Source organism: Phyllostomus discolor, chromosome 1 (genome assembly GCF_004126475.2).
Source record: "Phyllostomus discolor isolate MPI-MPIP mPhyDis1 chromosome 1, mPhyDis1.pri.v3, whole genome shotgun sequence".
NCBI lineage: Eukaryota > Metazoa > Chordata > Mammalia > Chiroptera > Phyllostomidae > Phyllostomus > Phyllostomus discolor.
The window spans coordinates 169395498-169420769 of record NC_040903.2 but is presented as its reverse complement, the minus strand read 5'-3'; the positions used below and the strand labels follow the sequence as shown (position 1 = coordinate 169420769).

Sequence of the window (25272 nt, the reverse complement as noted above, 5' to 3'; positions counted from 1 at the left end):
AGTTGGAGAAACTGCTGGAACTAACCGGGTTAGGCATCACCATTTCTTGAGGTTCCTATAAACAATCACAGGAGTCCATTTCAGGAGCCTATGGTGAACTTGGTAAAAGTAGTCTTTTAATCAAGGGGAAATAACACGAGAACTTGCAGTGCTGGTAATAACGGAAACACTTGACTTTAGTCAAATCCTGGTCTCTCGGTGAGGTTTCCTCTTTAGAAGGGCGTCGCAGCTGCCGTTCTTCTGCCTGCTCCATAGGATGTTAGCCTGAGACCTACAAATGATGAAGCTGTTAGTGAATGGCTTTATGAACCACAAAGGCTATCAAATAAATAAACGATGTGCATCAGTAGAGCTCATTTATGAAAAGTTTGTGGTAGCATTTCCTACTTGGAGTTATTTGTAGCTTCACAGTGCTTCACTTCCAAATATAAAATGAAAATGTTGTGTCATGCACCATTAAGCAACCCACAGAACAGTTCCTGTTCTTTCTAAAACGGGATGGGGTGGTTTGTCGGCACAATGCAGAACTCTCTTGTTGCATGCCCGCTTGTACTTTTTCAACTTGTTAAGTTTTCACATATAACTAAAACAGGTTCCATATTTTACATACTTTTTCCCCTGATTCAGTGGAGCTTTGGGGTTTTAGTTCCAAAATCAAGATTATTTTTGGTTTTCCTTTTCCTTGTTGTCCTCCCAGTTGCTTTATTACTGTCACTCAACTCTCCATTCCCGTTTTCATGCACACCATCACCTTACTCTCTCCTCCCCCATCACTCACTCATCCACGTTTAGCCCTGACATTGCAAATACATTTACAAAAATTGTTTTTCAAAAATCCACTTTGTGATTTTTGCATTGACTTTTATAGTAAATGTGCTGAATATACAAAATAACTCATTTGTTTTAAGAACCCACATTAGACATCAGGCACCAAAGGGTTTGGTTTTGCTTATTTGTTACATGTGTCTGTGATTTGGGGCTTCTGTTTTTTGCTTTCCTTTCTCTGTTTCTTCAACCTCACTGACTTAGAAACCCACATGGCCTTTGAAAAGAACCTACAGCCCAGCTAATATTTGATGTAGTCCATAGGGAGTTGGAAATTGGTTGCCTCTTCATCCTTTCTGAGTCACAAGTGTGTTTTCTGTGGCACTCCCAAAATAGTTCTGGGAAAGAAGTACAAACCAAGACGTACACAAAAACCCAACACACAGGATAAGAAGCACTAATGCATATACTTAAAACAGGCAACCGCGGGGCCAACATTGTAAACGTTGTGTCCCGTTTTTAAACCATGTATTATTCCCTTTTGTTTTTGAAATCTGTTTCTCATGCCTGGTGTACATGGCACTGCAAGCCACGGAACGAAGCGGCCCCTCCCTTGTCTCTGCACAGCTGGGGCTGTGGGAAGGAGAGGCTGAGAGACAGGATGGGGTAGATGTGGCTCCTGAGTACAGAGCCAGATAAACAGGCAACAGATCAAGCCCAGCTGCCGTCAAACCAATTTTGCTTGTTTACTTCTGGAACATTTTTGCAATGATTGTTCATCATCTTTACTTTGGGTTTTTTATTCGTGCATTTTATTCTTTTTTCCTAGAGAGTCATATAAGCCACTTCCTAGGTAAATGCAAAAGTCTCCCACCATTTTACAAGTTGATTCAATGAAGGTTTACAGAGAAGGACTTCTATGTCAGAGTGGAGAGCCTGGCAGAGCCTGGGGGACTTTGGTTCACTTTCCAGCCCCACCCAGTCTTGGTTCCAATTTTCTCATCTGTAAAATGGAGATGATAGAAATATGTGGCTCATGTAGTTGTTGAGGGGTTGGATGAAAAAAGTGCATGTAAAGCATCTCATTGCTATCATCTTCATGATTCCAGAGCTTCATTGAGTGGGATGCAACCATCAGTATTAGTTGTTAAAATGGCCTGAACCTGAAGACCTGCCAGGTCTAAGATGGAACCTTAAGCAAAATAGCCTCAGTCGCTCTTGGTGAATCCAGGTCCTAGCCTGCACGTCTGCAGTCCCGCTCTAGTCACTGGTTATCATCCTCTGCGCCAGTTCTCCTTGGAGAATTCCACGAGGCAGGAAGCCTGTGCTTTCGTGGAACTGAAAGTAGGACAGCCCTCTTTCCACAGTAGCACAAACTCTGCTCCTGGAAAAACTCTAACGTTCTCTGAAGACGATATATGCAGCACTAAACACCAGCCTCCACCAACTCATTTGATCTAGCTATCTAATATCCTCTTTGGGTCAAGGAGGAGAATAAGTGGATGAATTCTGAATCATCCGACTGTCACAGAGATTATGAGTAAGGCAGGGCGGATACATTATTAAGGTCCAACTGAATACAGTCAGATCCAGCTATTTCCCTTTATGTTTTTTTGTTAATCGAAAAAATAGAGAGAGATAAAGGAGGAGGATTAAAGTGGGAGGCAGGGAGTGGGAAGGGCAAGGGAGAGTAATGGGAACAACTAATTGAAGAACAATAAAAATTTTTATAAATAAATAAAAAGAAAAAATAGAGAGAGATAAAAGTTAATAGTGCTCATAAACAATATCCCCTACTCATCATGTTCTCAGATTTGTTCCTAAGTCTGAGAAGCTTCTTTTTATGTGTGGCCTGGACTAAAACAAAATAACCCTGAAATAAGCCTCCAGGAAGTCATCCTTGGGTCTTAGGAATTGGCTCACATTTGTCTTCTTTACGCTCACAGCTATTTCTCCTGGAGGAAATGAGAGAGAGAAAGTATGATGGGTATGCTCGAGTGATACAGAAAACGTGGAGGAAGTTTGTGGCACGGAAGAAATACGTCCAAATGAGGGAAGAAGGTATTTCAGTCATTTTGTTTCATGCGTTTAATAAATCTCAAGAATAATTTTGAGCTTAGATGAAAGTTGTAAGTTTATTTTACTTTGCATATAATGTCATGTGTGAACAGTCTTGCATTCCTTTAGAATTTTTCTATGTATTTTCCTCCTTTTTTCTGGGGGACTGATCCTTCTCCCTTCTCTGCCTATGTGGGAATTGCAGCCTCAGATCTCCTGTTGAACCGGAAGGAAAGGAGGAGAAACAGCATTAACAGGAACTTCATCGGGGATTACATCGGGATGGAGGAGCACCCGGAACTCCAGCAGTTTGTGGGCAAGCGGGAGAAGATCGATTTTGCAGACACAGTGACCAAGTATGACAGGAGGTTCAAGGTACATGCTGGCAGCCTGCCCCTGAGAGTCACCAGACAGATTCCTTAGTTGTAGAAATCACTTGCAGTTTTGCTTTTCTTATTCCCAAAACAGAACATGTTCATTGTAAAAAAAAAAATTAGAAAATACAGAGAAGCCAAAGGAAAAATAGCTACTTATACCTGTTAACATTTTGTGTGTATCCTTTAGAATGTTTTCTATACAGACATATTTATTTAGTTTTGTAAATGAGATCTACATTATATGCTGGTTTATTTGGGGGGCTTCTTTTTTAGGTTTTATTTATTTATTTTTGGAGAGAGAGGAAGGGAGAGAGAATGAGAGGGAAAGAAGTATCAATCTGTGGTTGCCTCGCAGATGCCCCCTACAGAGGACCTGGCAGGCAACCCCAGGCATGTGCCCTGACTGGGAATTGAACCAGCAACTCTGGTTCGCAGACCGGCACTGAATCCATTGAGCCACACCAGCCAGGGCTTGGGCTTTTTTTTTTTTTTTTTTTTTTAACATACCAGGGAGAACTTTCCATATTAACAGATTCGTCATATAAATTATTTTGTTTAGCTGCATAGTACAGTGCCATTCAACAGCTACTACGTATTTTTTTATATTCGCCCAAGGATATGTTTTTATTGCCTCTAGAGAGAGAGAAACATCAATGTGAGAAAGAAACATTGATTGAGTGCCTCCGGTATGCACCCTTACCAGGGATCAAACCCACAACCTTTGTATATGCCCTGACTGGAGACCTTTTAGTGGATGGGATGATGCTCCAACCAACTGAACAACCCAGTCAGGGCTACATTTTTTTTTATGATAGTAAAAAAAGAAGAAAAAGCCTGCTAAGAATGGATTAATGAGTAATTGTTAAAAATATAGCATCTGTTGCTCTGGCCAAGTGGCTTGGTTGGAGCATTGTCCTGTACACCGAAAGGTTGCAGGTTCGATCCTCGGTCTCAGCACCTACAAGAGGCAACCGATCAATGTTTCTGTCTCTCTATCTTTCTCTCTATAAAATCAATAAGAATATCCTCAGGTGAGGATGTTTTGAAAAGTATGAAGTGAGCAAGCATCCATTCATGCATATTGTTATGTGTTTGTTTGTTGATGCTTTTAGAATTGATAGGAATGAAATCATCAAGTCAAAGGATTCAGAATATCAAGCTATACTGCCGAAGTGTTCTTCCCCACCTTCCCTAAGAGAATGAGTGGCACTACTTTCACGTGGCCGCTGGAGGGACACTGATGTTTCACCTGTTCCTTCAGACACCTTTCTTTGGCCTGATAAAATCTTGGCCCTAAAAGTGAAATCTGAAGACACTGTAGTTCATAGATCCATTAAGAACTTTTTTGGTTTGTTTACTCATTTTTTGATCAAGAAAAAATTGAAATAAGTAATAGTATTAACTTAATAATAAGAAGGATTATGTTGTTTTGCTAAAGCCAAATCATTTCTTACAACCGGAGTGTGGCGCCAGCTGTTCTGACAGCCAGTCTGCGTGTTGAGATGAGTACGCATGTCCTCGATGGGGTTTGGGAACCCACATATTCCAAAGTCCATTGGTACTCGATTTTTAAGATTTATCATTAAAATGAATATTGATCGATTTTCAGAAGTCAAAATGTCAGGGCTCAAAAAATACAAAAGTTCTGTGGCAGATCATTGGTAAGGCCACCAAGTACGTGGGCTTGCCCAGGACTGTCCCTTCACACCTGTTGTCCCAGTACTTTAGGAGACTCCATGTGAGTTCACCATTTTTGTAAGTCAGAGAGAGTCAGATATCATTAACTTCATATATGACAGCCTAATTACTATTAACAGTGTCCCCATGTGCTACCCAAGGCCACTTCCCTTCATCTGGTGACAGATGTGCATGTTGTGGACAGATGTGCATGTTGTGGACAGACACTTGGACATGTCTTTCAGCCTTCTGAAAGCACCTCTCCTTACAGGGTGTAAAGCGAGACCTGCTTCTGACACCAAAGTGCCTGTACTTAATTGGCCGAGAAAAGGTCAAACAGGGCCCAGACAAAGGCCTTGTGAAAGAAGTGCTGAAGCGGAGAATCGAGATGGAGAGGATCTTGTCCGTGTCCCTCAGGTGAGTGGCGAGGGCGTGGAGGTGGGGGTGCCCCATGCCTCCTCAGCATCGTCACCTGCTGTCCCAAATGCAGCCGGCGGAAAGGCCTGGTCAGGCTCCCCAATTGTCACAGCCATGATGAAAAGACCAGAATTTCCTCGTCTTTCCTAAGCAGACCTGACCTTCATTGGTCTCAGGGATTCTGTTTTGAAAGGAATGAGATACCATGAAAAAGCCGTGTTCTGGTTGGCTCCTCTCATCAGGAGATAACTCAGATCCTTTGCTCCTGTCAAATTTGAGAAATAATCCTAGCATATGAAACAGACAGAGTGTAATTGCTGTTACTGGAGTGGGGCCAATGGTCCAGAGCCCCGCCCCCAAGCCCACCTCACCCGTGTGGAAGGTCTAGCCCATTTCACCAGCAAAGGCCCAAGCAGAGGTGGCCTTTAGGGCACCAATGTTGTTTTTCAGTTTGCTGTGACCTCTGAGTGTCCAGGAGGGGAAGTTTCTTTGGACTCCTTCATGTCCTCTCTGCTCCTACAAGGGAGAGAATACAAGTAGGTCTCTACAATCTGTAGCCCTGGAGTCATGGCCAAATGCTCCCTTCAACTCCAAGTTCACAGCCAGGGAGGGGCCTTTGCTCTTCCTGTCAGCACTCTGGCTTTATTTTGGCAGAGGGGCTCCGTGCTTCTGAGACTTCCCTAAATCCTCCCAGGCTAAGTTCCTTCTGATAAGAGGAAATCCTCCCAGTCTACAGGAGGCTAAGAAAAGAGGAAGAAAAGCCTTTTGAGCTGAGTAGCTTCCTTCCTGAGCTGCATCCCTGGGCCCTCCTGAGGGTACCGCTGCCTCTGCCAGGCAACCTTTGGTCTGTCATTTCATCAAAAGCAGTGATGTTCCAGTTGCTTGTGAACATGTCCTCCCAGAATCAGGACATCTCTGAACTCTTATTCCACGCAGAAAACAAACCTCAGCTTTCAGGAAAAAGCCGGGCTTTTGTGTGCTGAGGCATCTGGCCCACCAGGCTGGGAATCCTGGCTCCAGTGAAATAATCCGAAGCAGATTTCAAGTGGTGTCCATTCTTGCTTGTGTCACTATGGTTTCCGATTCTGTCTGCTCTCAGTTTTCCTGATAAAGGACCAGGTGGTGCAGTGAAGTCGAGTGTTTTAAACATTTCAACTCAGGATGTGAGCCCCTCAGCAGCCTTTGGTAGCCCTGCCTCAGGTCTCAGTGCCATGAATTAAAAAAAAAAAAAAAAAAAAAAGGCTTCAGAGCTGCCTGGTTTTCTCTCAGAAGGTCTTCCTGAGCATGTGACTCATTGGCTGAGTCACAACACGAGCCACACTCTTCCTGGCTAACTGGGCCCTGAGGCTGCCCTTGGTGTCTAAGGAAGCAACTAGAAGCTTCTCTTTTTCTTTCCTGGCATGTGGGACCAGCTGCACCTGAGGTGAGCCGGGCTATCTGCAGCTCATCCCAGCTCTGGAGCACATGCGCTCATGAGGCTGAGAGTGGTTGCCATCCTTCCTGTTATCATCGCCTAACGCTGTGGCCAGCCCTCATGCCGCTCACGAGTGCTCGACCATAAATAACCATACCAACATCTGCATCACACACTCCAACACTGTTTTATTGATCAAGTCCTTGAGGCTTATCGAGGTGTGATTGTTTTCCTTCTGTCTCTTTTTGTCTTCTCTCACAGTTTCTGGGCATACGGTGTCTCATGGTAAAAGTAGCTTTTTCCCCTGCTTCCTCTTTAGTATTCATGGTCTGGACATTTGCTTCCTGTGGCCTTTCCTTGTTAGAGGCTATTGTAAAATGAGGTACTTATCCTGAACGTTGCTTTGACACTATGGAAAAAAGAATTTGAGTCATTTTAACTTGTGATCTCTGCATTGTTGTATTCACTGAACCTCATGTTTACCAAGATTAATACTGTTCCCTTATTTCCTTCATTCACTGAGTTACCTTGTAGTGTAACCAAGTTAGGAATACAGCTAGATGGGTGATGGTGTGTATAGAATCAAACCCAGAGTATCAATTGGTAGTGGTACTAGACCACCAAACTTGTGTGTTAAACATATTTCAATCCAGATATAGAGAAATATTTTAAGTTATCTCACATTTCAGAAAAAAAGTTCTAACATGTATATGTGTGTGTGTGTTAAGTATATTTTATTTATTATGCTATTACAGTTTTTTCCCAACTTTTTCCCCTCTATCCCCCGCTCTGCCTTGCACCCCCCAACCCTCCAGCATTCCCCTCTCCTTAGTTCATGTCCATGGGTTGTACATATAAGTTCTTTGAACTCTCTGTTTCCTATACCATTCTTAACCTCCCCCTCTCTTTAATGCCTACCAATTATGCTTCTTCTTCCCTGTACCTTCCCCCCATATTCTTCCCCTCCTCTCCCCCATTGAAAACCCTCCATGTGATGTCCATTTTTCTGTTCTGTTCCTGTTCCAGTTGTTTGCTTAGTTTTTGTTGTTTTTCTTTTTCTTTTAGGTTCAGTTGTTGATAGTTGTGAGTTTGTTGTCATTTTACTGTTCATAGTTTTTTATCTTCTTCAATTTCTTAGACAAATCTCTTTAACATTTCATATAATAATGGCTTGGTAATGATGAACTCCTTTAACTTGACCTTATCTGGGAAGCACTTCATCTGCCCTTCCATTCTAAATGATAGCTTTGCTGGGTAGAGCAATCTTGGATGTAGGTCCTTGCCTTTCATGACTTGAAATACTTCTTTTCAGTCCCTCCTTGCCTGTAAGGTTTCTTTTGAGAAATCAGCTGACAGTCTTATGGGAACTACTTTGTAGGTAACTGTCTCCTTTACTCCTGCTGCTTTTAAGATTCTCTCCTTATCTTCAATCTTGGGTAATTTAATTCTAATGTGCCTTGGTGTCTCCTTCCTTGGGTCCAACTTCTTTGGGACTCTCTGAGTTTCCTGGACTTGCATGTCTACTTCCTTCACCAGACTAGGGACATTTTTCTTTATTATTTTTTCAAATAAGTTTTCAATTTCTTGCTCTTCCACTCTCCTTTGGCAGCCCTATGATTCAGATGTTGAAAGGTTTAAAGTTGTCCCAGAGGTTCCTAAGCCTCTTCTCATTTTTTAAAATTCTTATTTCTTCATTCTGTTCCAATTGGATGTTTATTTCTTTCTTTTGTTCCAAATCACTGATTTTAGTCCCAGTTTCCTTCCTGTCACTGTTGGTTCCCTGAATATTTTGCTTTATTTCCCTTTGGGTAGCCTTCATTTGTTCCTTCATTTTGCGACCCAGCTCAATCAGTTCTATGAGTATCTTGATTATCAGTGTTTTGAACTCTGCATCAGATAGATTGGCTATCTCCTTGTTACTTAGCTCTTTTCTGGAGGTTTGAGCTGTTCTTTCATTTTTGTACATTTCTTTGTCTTGGCGCACCAGTTGAGTTGTAAGGGGACAGAGCCTTAGGTATTCACCAGGGCAGGGCAGCCCTCTTTGCTGCGTTGTGTCGCTGTCAGTCTGTTTGAATGTTTCTTTAATTCCTTCATTGTCAGAATTCCATGCAATTTGATTTCTGGCACTTCTGGTTGTTTATTGTTTCTAGATTGGTTGTTATCCTCCTTTTAGTTGTGCGAGAAAGTGAAGGGTTTCTACCTACACCTCCATCTTGGCCAGAACTCCTATTTGCATGTGTTTTGACTATATGAGGCTTACTACTTGAGTGTTGACTGAAATGACCACCTAATAACTTCTAACTAGGACTATCAAACTGTCCCCAAACTTGATCTTTCAGCCCCTGTCTGTCTCTTCTGATATACCCATTGTCAACGCAAAAATGGGCTCACAGCTCCCTGATCAAACAAACCAACTATTTGGAAACAACTATGAGCCCTGGCTGGTGCGGCTCAGTGGATTGAGTGCCAGCCTGCAAACCAATGGGTCGCCAGTTCAATTCCCAATGAGTGCACATGCCTGGGTTGCAGGCCAGGTCCCCAGTTGGGGGCACGTGAGAGGAAACCACACACTGATGTTTCTCTCCCTCTCTTTCTCCCTCCCTTCCCCTCTGTAAAAATAAATAAATGAAATATTTTTTAAAAATTATGAGACAGTTTGAAGAAAGTGAACATGACTAAATATTTGTGATGAATGATTTATTGTTCATTTCTTTAGGTATGATAATAGTATTATGGTTATTTTTATTTAAAGAAGCTTTATCTTTCAGAGATACACACTGAAAAATTAAGGATAAAGTAATATAACAGTTATACTTTGCTTCAAAATAACCTGGTTTGTGTGTGGGGTGGGGGAGTGCGAGTGTAGATGGAGATGACTGTCTGTGGATTGGTAATTGTTTAAACCCGATATGTGGAGGTGCATTCTGCTACTCTACATATATTTGCAATTTTCCATAATAAAAAGTTTTTTCTAGTTGTCCAGAAGACATTATATTTTAGAACTATTTACCTTTTATAAGTATACTGAAATACATGTAGTTAAATTGTAATTGAAATTTTTAAAAAATATTTAACTTACAAGAAAAAAAAATAGTATAGGCCCGGCAACCCTGAAAGACACGCAGACTACAGTTGTTCAAAGGGGTGGTAGGGGAATTTGAACAGGAAAAATCCGCATCTAAGTAGAAGTTAGACCGGAACAGTGGTCCGATTTCTGCCTTCCCCGGAGACTTGGTGGCACTGTCAGGAGGTGGCACGCCAACATCTAGTCCAGACGTCGGGCTTCCAAGGTGCAGAGTCTGCTGACAGAAGGCCAAGCACCAGTGTTCAAAGGATCCTTCAGGAGCTGCCTCTTGTCCAAGTACTGACCTCACCACCCTCCCACTTGAAAAACTCAGTTTGCTAGAAGGGTGGTAGCCACAAGATGTCCTGGCCTATGCTTTTTGCTCTTTTGTTTTTAGATGGTAAAATTGGTACCATCAAATCATATATTTGAGGGCTCTCTCTGATGAAGCTTCTGGTATTCCTTATTTCAAAAGCTGACCACCAGAGGCCTTGAGACCAAAGCCTACGTGGCTGCCTGTGTGGGTCAGATTCTCCAATCTTTGTATGTAATGGGAAAATCAACCTGTAATAGTGGGCTTTCGTCAGAAGACCCAGCTTTCTTAGGCACACCATTCTCGCCTAGACTGTTTCATTGCCTATTGCCCTAAGCTTCTGGTGGTCAGAACAATCAAGCTTCACCACTTGCTCAGCTGACCAGAAGCGTTACCGAAGTCTTGGCTTATTGTGACTTGTTGTAGCCTTTGAGCTTTGGGAACCTGGGAGAGGCGGCATTTTTTGTACTGACCACCCACCTTGTGCTCAGCCCTGGGATTCAAAGGTGAATGAGATTTAGTCAGTGCCCGAAGGAGCTCCCTCCCATTCTGGAAGGGGGAGCAGACACCTGAGTAAACCTGCGCCTCACAGGTTACAAGTGTTCAGAGAGCAATGCACAAGCCACTCCTGGTGTGCAAAGGTGGGAGAGGGCCTTTGCACCTTCGGTGGGAGAGCTTCTCCTGGGAGGCCTTGGGAGGAGGCCCGGCACAGCCTTTATCTGCACTTTTGCAGAGAAATTAGTTGGGACCCCAAACTGGTGCCACTGGTTTCTCTGTGTGGTAGAATTCTGGAGAAGGTTAATTTCTCCTTGATTTACCTATGTACTTTCCAGTTCACTGAAAGGAGCATATATTTCATAATCAGGAAAAATTTTTATGAAGGCTTACATAAAGGCAGGGCTGCCCTAGCAAATTGCCTTTTTGGCTTTAAGGGGGGGAAAAAAACTCCTTTAAGACTTTACTCAGTGTTTTGTAACTAACATTTTTTGAAGAAGGTACTGGTTAAGGGAGTAAAACAAGATTTTCTAGTGTTGTCAGCAATACCACAATAAGCCACAAAGATGAGGGGATAAAAAACAAGCAGAAAGCCAGAGCAGGGACTAGAATGGTAAGGGATCTTTCACCACGAGGCAAAAACATCTGTAATGAATTGCAGTTGAGCATATGAATAAGACGGGGTGAGGTCCAAAGATAAGTCTGATTTCTTTTTTAGAACAAATAAATGTAAAAGCTTTGTTTCCGGATCTAGCAGCATGGGCTGTAGAGAAAGGAACTGGCTACAGCCCCGGCCTGGAAGAACACGCCTGGGTCACGGAAGGGAGGGGTTTTTGAATTTGATGGTTGAAGTCAAAATGTCCAAACAATCTCTTCTCATTTCCAGACTCATGCTGATTATTGACCTTGAAGTTTTGGCCTGCTTGTTTTTTTTTTTCTTTATGGTAATGAACACGTAACATATCTAAGCACATTAAACTACTTCAGGTTACTTGTGTTGGGCTCATTTAGCCCTGCTGAATAATCAGTCCCACCTGAAGTACTGCCTTACAAAGACACACTCAGACATGTCAAGGAATGCTCGGAATCAAAGCCACCTACTCCGGAGCACCATACCTCACCCCACCCTCCAGAAAGGTGCTCCCTGTTTTCACTCTTCCCCACTGTGCACACTCCCTTCCCAGTGCGAGTCTCCTTACTCCTGTGCTGGGGGCTAACTTCACTTCATTAGTTCCACATGACTTGGAAGACCTGTTTTGAGCAGCTTTTACATACGTGCCTTTTGGAGTTTTAAATTGCTGTAATTGACATGATTGAGACAATTTCAGAATTTTCCTAGAAATAGCAAGATAGTACATTTGACGCCTCAACTCTCTGAAGTATATTGTTCCCAAACTTAAAGAAAAATTTTCAGTTCCTAATTCAGAAGAGTTTGTAAACAAGGATATATAGTGGAGATTGTGAGCTGTCCTACAATACCCATTTATTCTCTTCTCTGCCTATTAATGGCTGGCAGGCTACCCAAAGACAACAATTCTCAGGCTTCCTTGCAGTTAGATGTAACCACGTGACACAATGCTGGCCACTGGTGTATGAGGATTATACCACTTCCTGGCCACATCTGTACAGGGGAGGAGTGGACACCTGGCTCCCTGGCACTGTAGAACTGTCACAGTGGCCCTGAATGTTGTTTTTGCACATGCTATTGAGTGACAGATAAAAAAAGTTATGTTGTTTAAACCACTGGTTGTCAGGGTCTTTACCACAACAGAAAAACCTGTATCCTATCACAAGAGTATGCAGGAAGACTGGTCGCAATGGAGGGATGTCTGAAAACAAATTCTTAAGGTAATAATAATGACCGGGTGCTCCACCAAAAGGCCATTATGTGTCCAAAAATACTTGCAGAGTATTCTGGCTTCGTGGCTGTGAGGGACCAGCTCCTTTCCCCTGGTGAGGGTATCTTGCTGCCAGTTTACCCTGGTCCTCCCTGTGGTTTGTTTACACTGCCTTTACGAGCCTTTGAATTCTGACTGTTTCGGTCCTGCCTTAGTCCTTTTTTCTCCTGTGGATTCCCAAACCCCTCCTATAGGAAGACTGGGGGGCTGGGGTTCCCGGGAGAGAGACTGTGGCTACCACTACTGGCTTGGTCAGGTCCAGGTCCTTAGCTCCCTGTCTCACTCCAGAGAGAGAAGGTTCCTAAGAAGCCTAGGATCATCCAACAAGGCTTTCTCTGCCCAAGGAAGACCTCTGGTCCCACAGAGCCCACCCCAACCTTTTACATACTCATGGAACTGAACAGAGAGACCGCAGGAGTTGCGGTTTAAATGGATCAGATTCTACATGCGAGAAGAATCCCTCATCTCAAAGATTCTCCACACCCTACACTCCTTCCTACTGGCCTCACCATCTGGCTTTGTCACAGCACAGTGATACTACTGGTACGGTGGGACCAGGGGCCCCGAGAGCAGGGCAGGCTCCTATGTGGCGTGGCTCGGCTCGGCTCTGGTTACTAAGAAGACACGTCGTTGGCATTGCCTGAGCGTGGAGGGGTTACAGTCTTACCAAGGTCAATTCATCGAAGAGAGTTGACTTAATTTGCTTTTAATACCTGAAAAAACAAACTTAACCAAGTCCACTGAAATGTCATTTAGAGAGCTGTCTTAGGTATTTGACAGTGGGGCCTGGATGTAACTGCAAACCTATACATTATGAAACCTATACATTTGAGGTGGTAGCCTCCTTCAACTGGGCTATATACTTAACAGCTAGGGAATAAAGATTCTCAATTGTATGTATGTTGTAGATTTCGGTTACAGGTCTCCACAAAATCTAGCTTGGCCGGGAGATGAAACTGTGTAATCACTTCCCTGCTGCCATTAGGTATTTTCCCCATGACTGGCACCGCCTTAGCCTCTTCTTTCCATCCTCCCCTTCAGGCATGAGTTTGCCCCCAACCACCCCCTGTCCAAACATGCAGTTCTCCCAAGGATGTGCTCTCCCCCCTCCCATGAAATTTATTAGCTCGAACGTGATGACTGTGCTTGCTCGTCGTTCGTACACCTGTTCAGTGTGTCTCTGCACAGTGGTCCGTGTGTCCACTGAGCAGCACTGGGCACATGGAAGCCAAGCACGGAGTACTCAAAAGCTCCTAATAATGAGCACCTGTGAAGCCCAGGATGTCGGCTTCCCATTTGATGACTGAGCTTATACTTCTTCAAAGTAGGATTTATTACAGTAGCTATAGCCATGTCTTCAGTTCTACTAACTTGGAACTTGTTCATTTTCAGCCACGTTCTACTCCAGTATTCCAGATTCATATGATCTTAACATAGAAGTTGAACTTGAAAATGGATTTTTAAAAAATTTAAATTCTGGATTTTAAAAGTCACATGGGAGAAGTGTTTTTGTGTATGCCTTTGGCAGATTACGAACTTTCTTCAAAAGCAGGTTTCACTGACTTTATTGTGTGAGTCATTGCTGTGTTTTGTCATAAAGATTATCACAGAACCGCTATAGAAACCTAGTGCTGTCTTACAGAATTTTAAAAAGTGAGTGAAAAAGCGATGGAATAAATGAAAATGCAACTTTTGCTATCTTTCTAATCTCTTTGCAGTACTATGCAAGATGACATTTTTGTTCTTCACGAGCAAGAGTATGACAGTTTGCTTGAATCTGTCTTCAAAACTGAATTCCTAAGCCTCTTAGCAAAGCGTTACGAGGAAAAAAACCCAGAAGCAACTACCTCTGAAATTTAGCAATACGTAAGTTGGGATCTGGGGCCCACACTTCTGCTTAAAACTAGAGGGACCCTGTACTCAGTGCTGAGGTCCAGGCTGAGAGTACGGGAGGCCTGTGGGGTGGGGCCTGGCATCCGATTGGCTCTAGGGGTTTGAGCAAAGCCCAGCCTGGCTGCCTTAGCTTCTTCCCATGGAATCTCAGGGCTACAGAACCTAGTCTGGATGGTTGTTACACACTTTGAAAAGGTCACTTTGGCATTTCTGTGCAACAAAGACTTCATCAAATGGTATATTTTGTCATTTGAACAAAGGTCACCAAAGTGAGGCAAGGAAGGCAGATTTTTGTTTATCACCAATAAGAGAGTAGCCAAAAGTAGAGTAAGACTGGAGGAAGAAAGTGGATGGAGTGGGAGCTTAAGTTCCCAAAATCACATGTAATAAAAACCTATGGGTGGGGCACTGGGGACGTGTAGGTCACAGGTGGCCAGTGCCTTGGGTCTCAGCTCCTTGTTTTGCTTTAGCGGCATGGTCTCATGGACCAGACACCAGTATACTGTCAAGCTTCTGAGTTGCTTTTTTTCCCCTTAAATTTCCATCTGTAATATGGAGATAGTTTCCATCTCTTCCTACCCACAAGAATGAGGCCACAGTACAGCCTTAATCCCACCGCGAGGGAAACTTGCCCTGACGAACGCTGCTGTGGTTGCATTGAAATGGATATGGGTAGCTGTGCGGACCCGTCACAGCTCAAGGAACAGTTCTGCTATTAGTACCAGGAACAGTATTTTTGTCTGAAAATTTGTCGTAAGGGAATAATAAAGAAAAAGAAGGAGACTACCAAGAGCCAAGCCACTCAATAGAATAATAAGCAGCTACTTAAAATTGTGCTTTTCCGGTCTGACAACATGAAGAAATGTTAAGTTAGAAAAAGCAGAAAATGAAATTGAATTAGGCATGTAGGAAATAAGAAAAACAAAAACTGGCTGGGGAGATTTGGAATTGTAAGTAAACCTTCCTATTGGTTGGACTCCCTATTTGGTTGCTAAGTGTTGTCTTTTTCCCGTCCTGGGGTGGCGGGATGGTGGCTGAATAGAGCTTAGTTAAATAATGACCACATTCTGCCAAGGAAGACACTAGTTAACGTGTGTCTGACAACTCTCAGTCCTCCCCACACAGACCCGGGGAAATGAGAAAGAGACATGGGGGGACACACTACAGCAGGTGTGGCTGGGTATGGTCCCCTTCCTGCTGTCCCCCAGGGAGTCCCACCTGAGTCCACCTGCAGAGCGACATTGGCACCTGTCGTGGGGTACCTCCCTCACCGCCTGGTTTCTCATTGGTGCTGCACCCCAAATGTTTCTGCCTGTGGCCACAGGACTCCCCTTACTGTCATGCCAAACCTGTGGCTTCACACTCCTCAGGGCCCTGGGCTGTGTTAGATTGCCTGGTCTTACCTCCTTTCTGCAGCGGGTTTGGCTACCAGAAGAACTCCATCCTGACTTGTTAACTCCAACAAACATACTTGTTTCAGGCTTGAAGTCAAGTTGAAAAAAGAGAACTGGGGTCCCTGGAGTGCCGGAGGCTCACGGCAGGTGCAGTTCCACCAAGGCTTCGGTGACCTGGCCATCCTCAAGCCCAGTAACAAAGTGCTGCAGGTCAGCATTGGACCCGGGCTGCCTAAGAACTCCCGTAAGTGTCTGGCGGGCCCCGTGAGGAACCAGGGCTGGGCTCCCAGGCTGTTCCGGCCTGGCTTCCCCTCACCCTGCTGCGCTCCATCCTTCTCACCGCCTGCTCGTGATACGTGCACAGATCTGCGGGGCACAGCACCAGGACCTCTCTGCCACCTGTGGCTGCATTTTCTTCAGATTCAAACATTTCCATCTAAACTAACCTCAAGGCAAATGCATGTTGAAGCTTTCTGAATGATCTAGTAGTATGTTTGGTATTCCTGGCACCACAGTGTTAACTGGGTTCAAAACAAATCAGTTTGTTGGCTTTAAATTTCCTGGCCCTTTCCAGTCGGATCTTGTCAGCAATGCAAAACTTATGCTTTCCATCATTTTTAAAAACATTGACCACGTTTACCAACCCTCTAGTGGATTCACTAGGTTACTGTGCATCGCATCTAGCACCTTCCCCTTCATTTAAAGCACGTCATTAGACACACACACCCCAGTCTATCTCCTTCACTGGCCTTTGAGTCCTTTTTTATAAGTAATATTTACAAAATGGTATTTACAACAGACAGCAGAGTAGTCACATATGCTACATGTGCAGATGTCTCTGTAAAACTTAGTCCATATGCATGGTCAGTGACGAGGATGCCCATATGCATGGTCAGTGACGAGGATGCCAGGTATAACACGGGCCTTAATGAAGTCTGTCTGAAGAGATACAGTGGCGTGCACTATGACACACTAACACAGTACAAATAAACAGCCAATCAGAAAATGTTGGTGTATGTATGTGCAGTACTCAGTACTTACAGAAAACAGCATATTTAGGGAGAATTTGTGAAGATACTTTTCAACAAAAGAATTCTTTACAGAGGGGTACACAGGGTTGAGGTAACAGAGTGGAGACCAGGGACAAAGAACAGCAGCACAGTGTCGTTACCCCCTGAGCCTGAAGGGACAGAAGGACGAGTTGGGTGAAGGAAGCAGCGGGATAGATACCCTAACTTCTCCCGCCTCTGGCCTCCACTCTCCTGCCAGGGTATGGACCATGGCAGGGAAGAGCTGCAGATAACAAGCAGGGTGTGTATGAGCAGTGTTCAGTGGGCCCCTGTCTCATTGTCTCATATGGTGACATTGTCCCAAGACACCCAGACCCAGCTCCTTTGCTTTGTGCTATTCAGCCTTGTCACTTCCTGCTCTTCTCATTACCAGGAATTCCCTCTGCACCCCTCTTCCAGCTGGTTTGACTCTGCCTCCCTTCACGTCCCACTTGAGTCCTTCTTCACTGCTTTCCTCTCCGGTACACAGGCCTCATCTGGCTTCATGTGGCCCTGCTGTCCCAGCCCTAATTCTGGCCCACGATACTGTTCCATGTAACACTAGCTCGTTTTCCAATTCTTCAGGTCTCTGTCCAGGGTCCAAGTCCGCTTCTACCCTTCATGGCTGCTTCATTCAATCAGAAGACTGTAGGACACAAACTCTCGCATGAAAGGCTGTTGACATAAGCAGATGTCCAGTTAGTGCTGAAATGTGCTTCGTGCTGGTGACCTTGGCACATGGCACTTGCGTGTTCAGTTCCTGTGGTGTGTTTGGAACATGGGGGCAAATATTAAAATGTCCCATCTCTCTCTTGAAAATCTACACAAACAGAAACACCTTTTTTTCTCTGTATCTGTTCACTTAAGTTTATTATGAGAAATAATGTATAACCATTTTCACAGTTTGATCTCCAAAAATAGTACCCACTAGTTCTCAATGATACACAGAAAGCAGACTCTGGGTGAAATTAAATATATGTAGCACCAGACTTTTTCAAGATCGCAGATGACAAAGAGAATTATATTTAGTTAGAACTCAAGTGTGTGCACTATTGCATATTTAACCAATATGTGAGGCACGGTCACTAATTCGAGGATTTTGATAGCGACAATAAAGATGTTAGCTGATCTTCGTATTAAATAGGAACGAAAAAGCCCCTTTTCGTTCTTGTTACTTTATAAAGAAAACCATTGTACACACTTTTTCCTCTCTATCCTGTTTTATTCCTTTTCTTTTTTTCTTTTTTTTTTTTCTAATTTTATTTTAATCATTGTTCAAGTACAGTCTTCTGAAGGAATGCATTTGACAGAGTCATCATCGATCACAGACACACCTCTGTAAGAAATTTTGATACCTCTTTGTGCAGTTATTATCTGTGACATTTCAAAACTGTACCTCCAGCCACATAACCTCCAGCCCCCTCCAGGCAGGTGGCTACTGAAACAGAATTGCCCTCAAATGTCTCTTCTCTGAAACCAGCCTCCCGCAGATGTGGGCTTGAAATGTCTCACAAGTTTTGTATAAGCAAAATACTATCAGAAGCCATAAAACCAACTGGTAGTACTGACTGTAACTTTGTCTTGCTTATTTATCTCAGGTCCTACCAGAAGGAACACCACTCAACACAGAGGTTATTCCAGCGGTACTCACAATCCCAACTACCCGGTGAGAGCTGCCCCTCCCCCGCCAGGTAAGCGAAGCTCGTTCTAGACTGGGGCCGTTAACCTGAACCCATCACTTGTAAAATATATTTGGGAAGAAACCCATTGGCAAGTAGATGCACACAGCCATGAGCCATTTCAGTGGCAGATATGTCCCAACACAATGGCACAGCTTGTGACCCTGAAACCCAGGGACAGTGTGAACCGGTGAGACTAAACTGCGCCTGAGTCAGCGACCTGGATGTCATTACCTAGCGTTATGACTCCCTTAGGAAAGGCTTCCTCCAGTCGGTGAGAGACAGGGCTTCCTTGTCCTGGACGACAAGAAGGGCATCGGATTTGGGTTGCAGGGTGCTGCCTTTATAGAAATGGGAGTTTACCAGTATAACCTCACCACCATTTCCCAGTTCCAGCCAAATACCATGGCAATATTTTACAGCTAGTTTATAGCTTAATAAATAAGTTGAAAATATTTATTCTTAGTCAAATAGACTCTGGGAGAACTGCCCCAACTAACGTAATATGAGATAGAACATTGATTTTTAAAATTATTGTATTTTCTATACAAAAAACTGTTTTGATCTTATGTTTCATGTTTATCATTTTTATGATGAAAATATAATATACAGATCAAAAACATCCAAACCCAAATAAATATAAGACTTTCTGTCTTTAGTAATATGTTTGTGTTTGAAGGGTGCTCTCAAAATTCATAGACATGTTTCTCCATCACTCACCAAGTTCGGTTATAAAAATCTGCCCCTAGACTGCTTGATGTTGATAAGTTTGGGATTCTAGGGCTGTAAGGATCATTTTAGGGCCACACTAGACTCAGATCATCCTAGACAAGAGACTCTTATTTGTACCAGCAGTGAAAAGCATTTCTTTTGTTCTCTATGCTAAAATATGGATGCTGTGCCTAGCAGTGAGAAACTAAATCTCATCTCTTGGCGTTCCCCTTGCCTGGGCCAGCTGTCTCTCCGCCCCCGGCCTTTATGCTGGAAGAAAATGCAAGCACAAAGCAACCCAAGAGAACCAGAATGGTATTGTGTTAATAAATGTGCCAGCCCTTGTGCAAAATCCTGGCCAGACCACCTGGAATGCTCCTTTGCCTCACCTCAGACCAAATATCTGACCTTGAACATGGCACCCATCCACTCTATGTGATAGTTTCTTCATCAATAAAATGAGGCAGTTGGACCCAAACCTCTCAGCTCAGCACTTGTCACACCATCTGTGGGGAAGGACCTGCGCTGTTGTTGCTCTTTTGTCTTAATATTCAATCCACCTCACACCGTACTTCTTGAAGGTAAAATAAAAAGTAAGAGAAGAATGGAATTTTAAACACATGCAAAATAATAAGCCAACATTTCTTACTAGATTTAACAAATATGAAATATGTCTATGAAGCTACTGTGAACATTTCTAAATGCTTATTCTTAATTTCTGGGTAAATGGCAGGTGAGTGGGCGACAAGCAGCATGGAGAGGCTCACCCGTGGACCACCCCACCCTGTGGGCATCACGTCCCTAGAGCTCATGGCCTGTCTCCTGGGCAGCCTTGGCAGCAGTTGGGGTCTCACCAAGCTCTCTGTTTCTTTAATGAAGAGTTGACACTCTGAAAGTTCATATATCTTGCTCAAGGTCAACACAGTGATCAGAGGCAGAGCCAAAACTGAACCCCTAGTCCCTCTTATAAACTAAGATTATCCCACTGGAACCAAAGAGTTTCTCCCTTAATTCAGTTGGAAGAGGCTGCAGGGGGTTCACCAAAGTCTGGCTTGAGGAGTCTTGTTCACGTTACTGATCTGTCAATGGGAGAGGAGGAGCTGAGGGCTTCTTACCGAGCGCGGAAGGATAGTGCCCTTCTGGCCACGCCCTGTGGTTCGGAGCCCGTCACCACCGTCCCTTACTCACCAGATAATGTGATACCGACTGGGAATAGTCTTCAGCTAAGAGAGCTTGCTCTGTCGGGACTGATCCAAACAGCGGCCCCATGTCCCCTGCCTGAGTGGGGTGCTCCCTCCACCGCTCAGGACGGGCTCCTGCAAAGGACCCCCAAGACTGGTCCTTTGAAAGTGGATGTCCAGCTGTTTAAACAGCTGCCTGCCAGCCATCTTGAGTCACAGCGTTGTAATTTTTCTTAGACCTGAGAAGGTGCCTGCCTCCCTTGAGAGGTGGTTACAAGCTTCCCTTTTCTTGCCTGGGCGTTGAAACCCTGAACATCTGGGGATTCTCCTGTCGAATTCAAGCGGCATGTGTGAGTGCGTGCCAGGCGCTTGCTGGGCAGTTGACCGTGGCTCAGCTCTGTTCGTCACACTGTGTTAGCTGTTATACCCTCCGTCTTTTTGCATGGGGAAACTGAGGCCTGGAGAAGTTAAATAAGTTGCTCTTGGCTAATAAATGGGAGAAATTTAAAGAGCCTTTTGGTAAAAGATCACAAAATCAAAGCTCTGTTTTGTCCTCTTGTCCTCTCCAGGATACCATCAGAATGGCGTCCTCAAAAACCAGTTTGTGCCACATCCCCACGCTCCTGGAAACCTGAGGTCAAATCAGAAAAGCCTGTACACCTCCATGGCCCGCCCCCCCTTGCCACGACAACAGTCCACCGGCTCGGACCGCGTGTCGCAGACTCCGGAGAGCTTGGATTTCCTCAAGGTCCCGGACCAGGGGGCTGCGGGGTAAGGTTCCCACCTCTCGTGACCTCCCTCTCAGTCTGTCACACCAGGGGTCACAGACTTCCTGGGCTGGCTCTGCATGACACCCGAGGGCAGTCTTCCACCCATGTGGTGTAACCCAAGACCCAACGCCGTGAGGCCTGGTTGGCATTTCTGAAAGCACAGCCAACTTGATAGCACACAACTCATTCTCCGGAGAGGGCTTAGAAACACTAGAAGATGGGTCCCCTGCAGCCCTGAGATTGAATTCCACGGTGACCTTTTTTGCTCTCCAGCATGGCGGAGGAATAATGGGGTTTTGGGTTTATGTCTGTGCCTGCAGTTGCATAAATACAGTAGCTCAAAGAGTCATCAGGCACATGGAGAATAACATCCCCGAAATTTCTGAGACGTAAACGTTTGTTTACGAATACAGATCTTTAAGGCTTTAAAATGAGAGCTTTTCTGGTTTTCTAGACCAGAAATTGAAGAGTAGTTAAAAGAAACCTAAGCTTTTTCAGTAGAGGAAGTGAAGATTCCTGAAACTCTTGTGTAGATATTCAAAAAGCTACCACTGTGGAAAGGGGGTTGGGTGCATCCGGTGGCGTCACCAGGCACATAACTGGGGCTGACTGACTGCGAGACAGTGAGCGAACTCTGCCGGGAGGTAGATGTTGGAAGCAGCTTTAAAAAACATTCCGGTACATCCTGACAGGTATGTCTCAGTTGGTAGAGCGTCATCCTGCCAAGTGTAAGGTCGCCAGTTCAATTCCCAGGCAGGGCACATCCCTGGGTTGCAGGTTCAATCCCCAGTTGGTGTACGTACGAGAGGCAATCATGCTTCTCTCCCTCTCCCTCGTGTTTTTCTCCCTCTCTTTCTCCCTCTCTTCTCCTCTCTCTAAAAAACAAATAAAATCTTTAAATTAAAAAAAAACCATTCTGGTAGCCCCAGGACTTAAGGAGAACCTTGTCCCTGGAGCTACTCAGGCACAGGGGAGATGGAAATCACCAGACAGAAATGTTGTCAAGTGATGTCATCAAATAGCAGAGAAAGGTGAAAACCCCGTTCCAGCCCCTGTTACTTATCTAGTGTTGGACCTGCTGCTTCCCCGCTCGAAGCTGCATTTTCCTCATCTGTACACTGACGTAATGCCACCTAGCTTACACAGCTGATGGGAGGACTGGAGATTTATGCATAAGTACCCAGTATGGTCCTGGGCATGTGGTGGGTTACTCAGTCAACTGTAATTTGATGACAGTGGTGATGGTGATAGTGATGAGGCTACAACCCTCACGACGTGGTTGACCACGTGACTTCTAAGGAATCTTCCAACTCTGCACGATTCTGCGTGGACAGTGCTCTCTGCTGAACCCAGTCTCCCCGTCTCTCATCCCCTCCTCCATTTTCCATTCTCTCCGTGTCTCCTGAAGGATGAAGATGCTTCTAATGGGGCCAGGAGAGCCGTGTACAAAACAGAGCAGTGCTGGGAGAGAAACGACAGCTCCTCCCGCCAGGCAGGCCGCCACCCACTCACCTCCATGCCCCACCTCGTCTGCTTCCTTCCAAAGACCACAAAGCCCTTAGAAACTCTTTCTTTTTCTTTTTTGAAGATTTTACTTATTTACATTTTAGAGAGAGGAGGGAGAAAGAGAAGTAGAGAATCATCAACGTGCAAGAGATATATCGATATGTTGCCTCTCGCACGCCCCTAACTGGGAACTTGGCCCACCACCCAGGCATGTCCCCCGGTTGGAAATCGAACTACCACCTTTTGGTTTGCAGGTCAGCACTGAATCCACTGAGCCACACCAGCCCGGGAGGAACTTTTGTATTCTCTCCTGGTACTCATTTTTCCCTGGCAAGTCTTACCTCATTTGGGCTACAGGTATGAAAGCACCTTAGTTTCATACAGATGGCCATCAGTGGAGTAGACTCCACCCTTCATTAGATCTCTCTCTCCTTGCCCTACCCCTGCTCTTGTATAACTAGCTACATTCCATCAGTGCTAATGGTCATGGTCTACCTGACCTGCTTGGTCTAAAGCAGTAGTGCTCGATCTGTAGTGAGCACCAGCATCCCTGGAGAACTTACTGCCCACTTCCAGAGTTTTTGGTTCAGTAGGTCTGGAGTGGGACCCAAGAATTAACATTTCTTCCAAGTTCTCAGAAGATGCTGCTGAACCTGGGACCATATTTTGAAAACTGCTGGTCTAAAGTCTGATTGCTAAATCCAGGGAAGGTTCTGTGTAAAAGTGAATTGAAAGAGTGATGTTGAGGAAACTGGATTACTCCATAATCCAGACACACGCTATTCAGATGAATGGACATCACTAGAATCATCCAACAACCCTTCCCGGGCCCAGTTGGATGTCCCAGGGAAGGCAGGGGATTAAAGTCAGTGAACAAAATGCACCAAATCTCTTAGCTCTGTCTGCTAGCTTCCTCCTTGCTTTGGTTTGGCAAGCAAAACCGTCTTTCCAGCCTGCCTTTGCAAGTTGCAGACTTGCACACCAGCCAGCTGGGAGCATCTGTCAGCCAAAAGCAGGCAATTTAGGAACACTGTGTCTTAACCGAGGCTGCTCCCTTCCAGCCCTCAGCTCTGTAGTTCCCTGTTTAAGCCTTTCATACCCTTCGTCCCCTTCAGGCTAAGCATCAGGCACCCTTGATGTTATTGTGGCAATGGCTGTGAGGCTGGAAGGAGAGGGCGCGTTCACAGCTGTCTGCCAGGCAGTACATTTTCCTGACAGTTGTGTAAATCTCACGATCCTATTAGGCACACTGAGTCCGGTAGCTACCAGCAGCTCAGCCAGTCTCCTGGCTGGTTGCTGCTCCGTGGGTTGTGGGCCGGGTCCCCAGTTGGGGGCATGCAAGAGGCAGCAGGATCAGTGTTTCTGTCGCACATCAATGTTTCTCTCCCTCTTTCTCCCTCCCTTCCCCTCTCTCTAAAAATAAATAAATAAAATCTTAAAAAAAATAGAAATTGTACTCTGGTCCAAGGCCTAAGCTTTCTCTTAGTATTAATTTTCTAAAAACACATAAAAGCAAAAATGAAAATAATTTCTAATGTGACCAGAGACCTTAGACGTGCATTTCAAGAGCCTCATGGTTCCCTGCACTTAATAGCTCCTCTTTGCCAAGAACACATGGATGGCTTCATTCTGCAGGAGGCTGCTGCAGCCAGCAGGGAGCTTTGGGATCCCAAGCTTGTACCGTCCCAGAAACACAAGTTTGTGTATATATGTCATGGTTCCAAAAAGCGACCTGCACTTTGCCAATCTAGGAGAACACGATTGCCGTAGTCTTTCTCTTCTTGGGCTTTCACACCCTCGGGTTTATCTTTTCTTTCCCTCTCCCGCCCCCAGCACACTTTTCTTTACAGACATGTTGGGCACAAGCCATCATTTCTTTTGGATCATGTAATGTGGATGAAATCAAGTGTTGTAATTAGCACCTCAATTTAATTCAGGAAAGTCTTCGTTAGTGTATTTTAGGTTCAGTCAAGGTTTTTTTGGTGAGAACATGAAGTCTTCACTGCGTTAATTACTGTCCCTTCTGCATCCTTTACCCTTGCCTTGTCACACATGTGTCATGGTTGCTCTGCTTCTCATCATCATTATTGTCATCATTGTTGTCGTCATTGCCATTGTCATCACCATCCAAGAAAACTGAGATGTAGAGGGATCGCTACCTTGTAGTCTTTCGGCGTACCTTTTGAGAAGCCTGATGCAGGGAAAGGTCTTTGCTGATTCCCAGGGAAAGAGAGCAGGTTAAGCAAGAACCATGTAAGCAGTTCATACATCAGCCTTTGCTCTGTGTGGTAGGAGCACTGGGTGTGCCAGTCGGGCGTGCTTTATATTTTCCCTCCAGTAACTGGGATGCATATAATCTATCTGCACTTCATTACTGGCTGTATCAAAGCCCACACTGGAGATGTCCTTTCTGTTGGCCTTTCTAATCCTGTGGTCCATTTCCTACAAGGACAACTTCAGAAAAACATCAAGATACCCCAGAGGTCTGTCCAGCTAGCGGCTGGAGAAACAGGAAAGCATTGGAAGTGCTCAGCGGTGGGGCTCCTGGCCACACCACAAAGGCAGGATCGATAGAGAAGCTGAAATGCTGCCCTGGGTGTCTCTTGATGAG

The 25272-nt window shown here is 44.7% G+C and overlaps 1 protein-coding gene across 1 annotated transcript in view; it reads left to right on the top strand.

Annotated features, from left to right (window-relative positions):
- The window catches only part of MYO1E (myosin IE), a 200797-nt gene that overhangs the window by 162970 nt on the left and 12555 nt on the right, over positions 1-25272 (top strand). The window contains 8 exon segments of the mRNA XM_028505868.2: positions 2712-2826; positions 3029-3198; positions 5149-5294; positions 14197-14305; positions 14307-14344; positions 15852-16009; positions 18413-18505; positions 20955-21156. Coding sequence (XP_028361669.1) covers positions 2712-2826; positions 3029-3198; positions 5149-5294; positions 14197-14305; positions 14307-14344; positions 15852-16009; positions 18413-18505; positions 20955-21156 — 1031 coding nt within the window.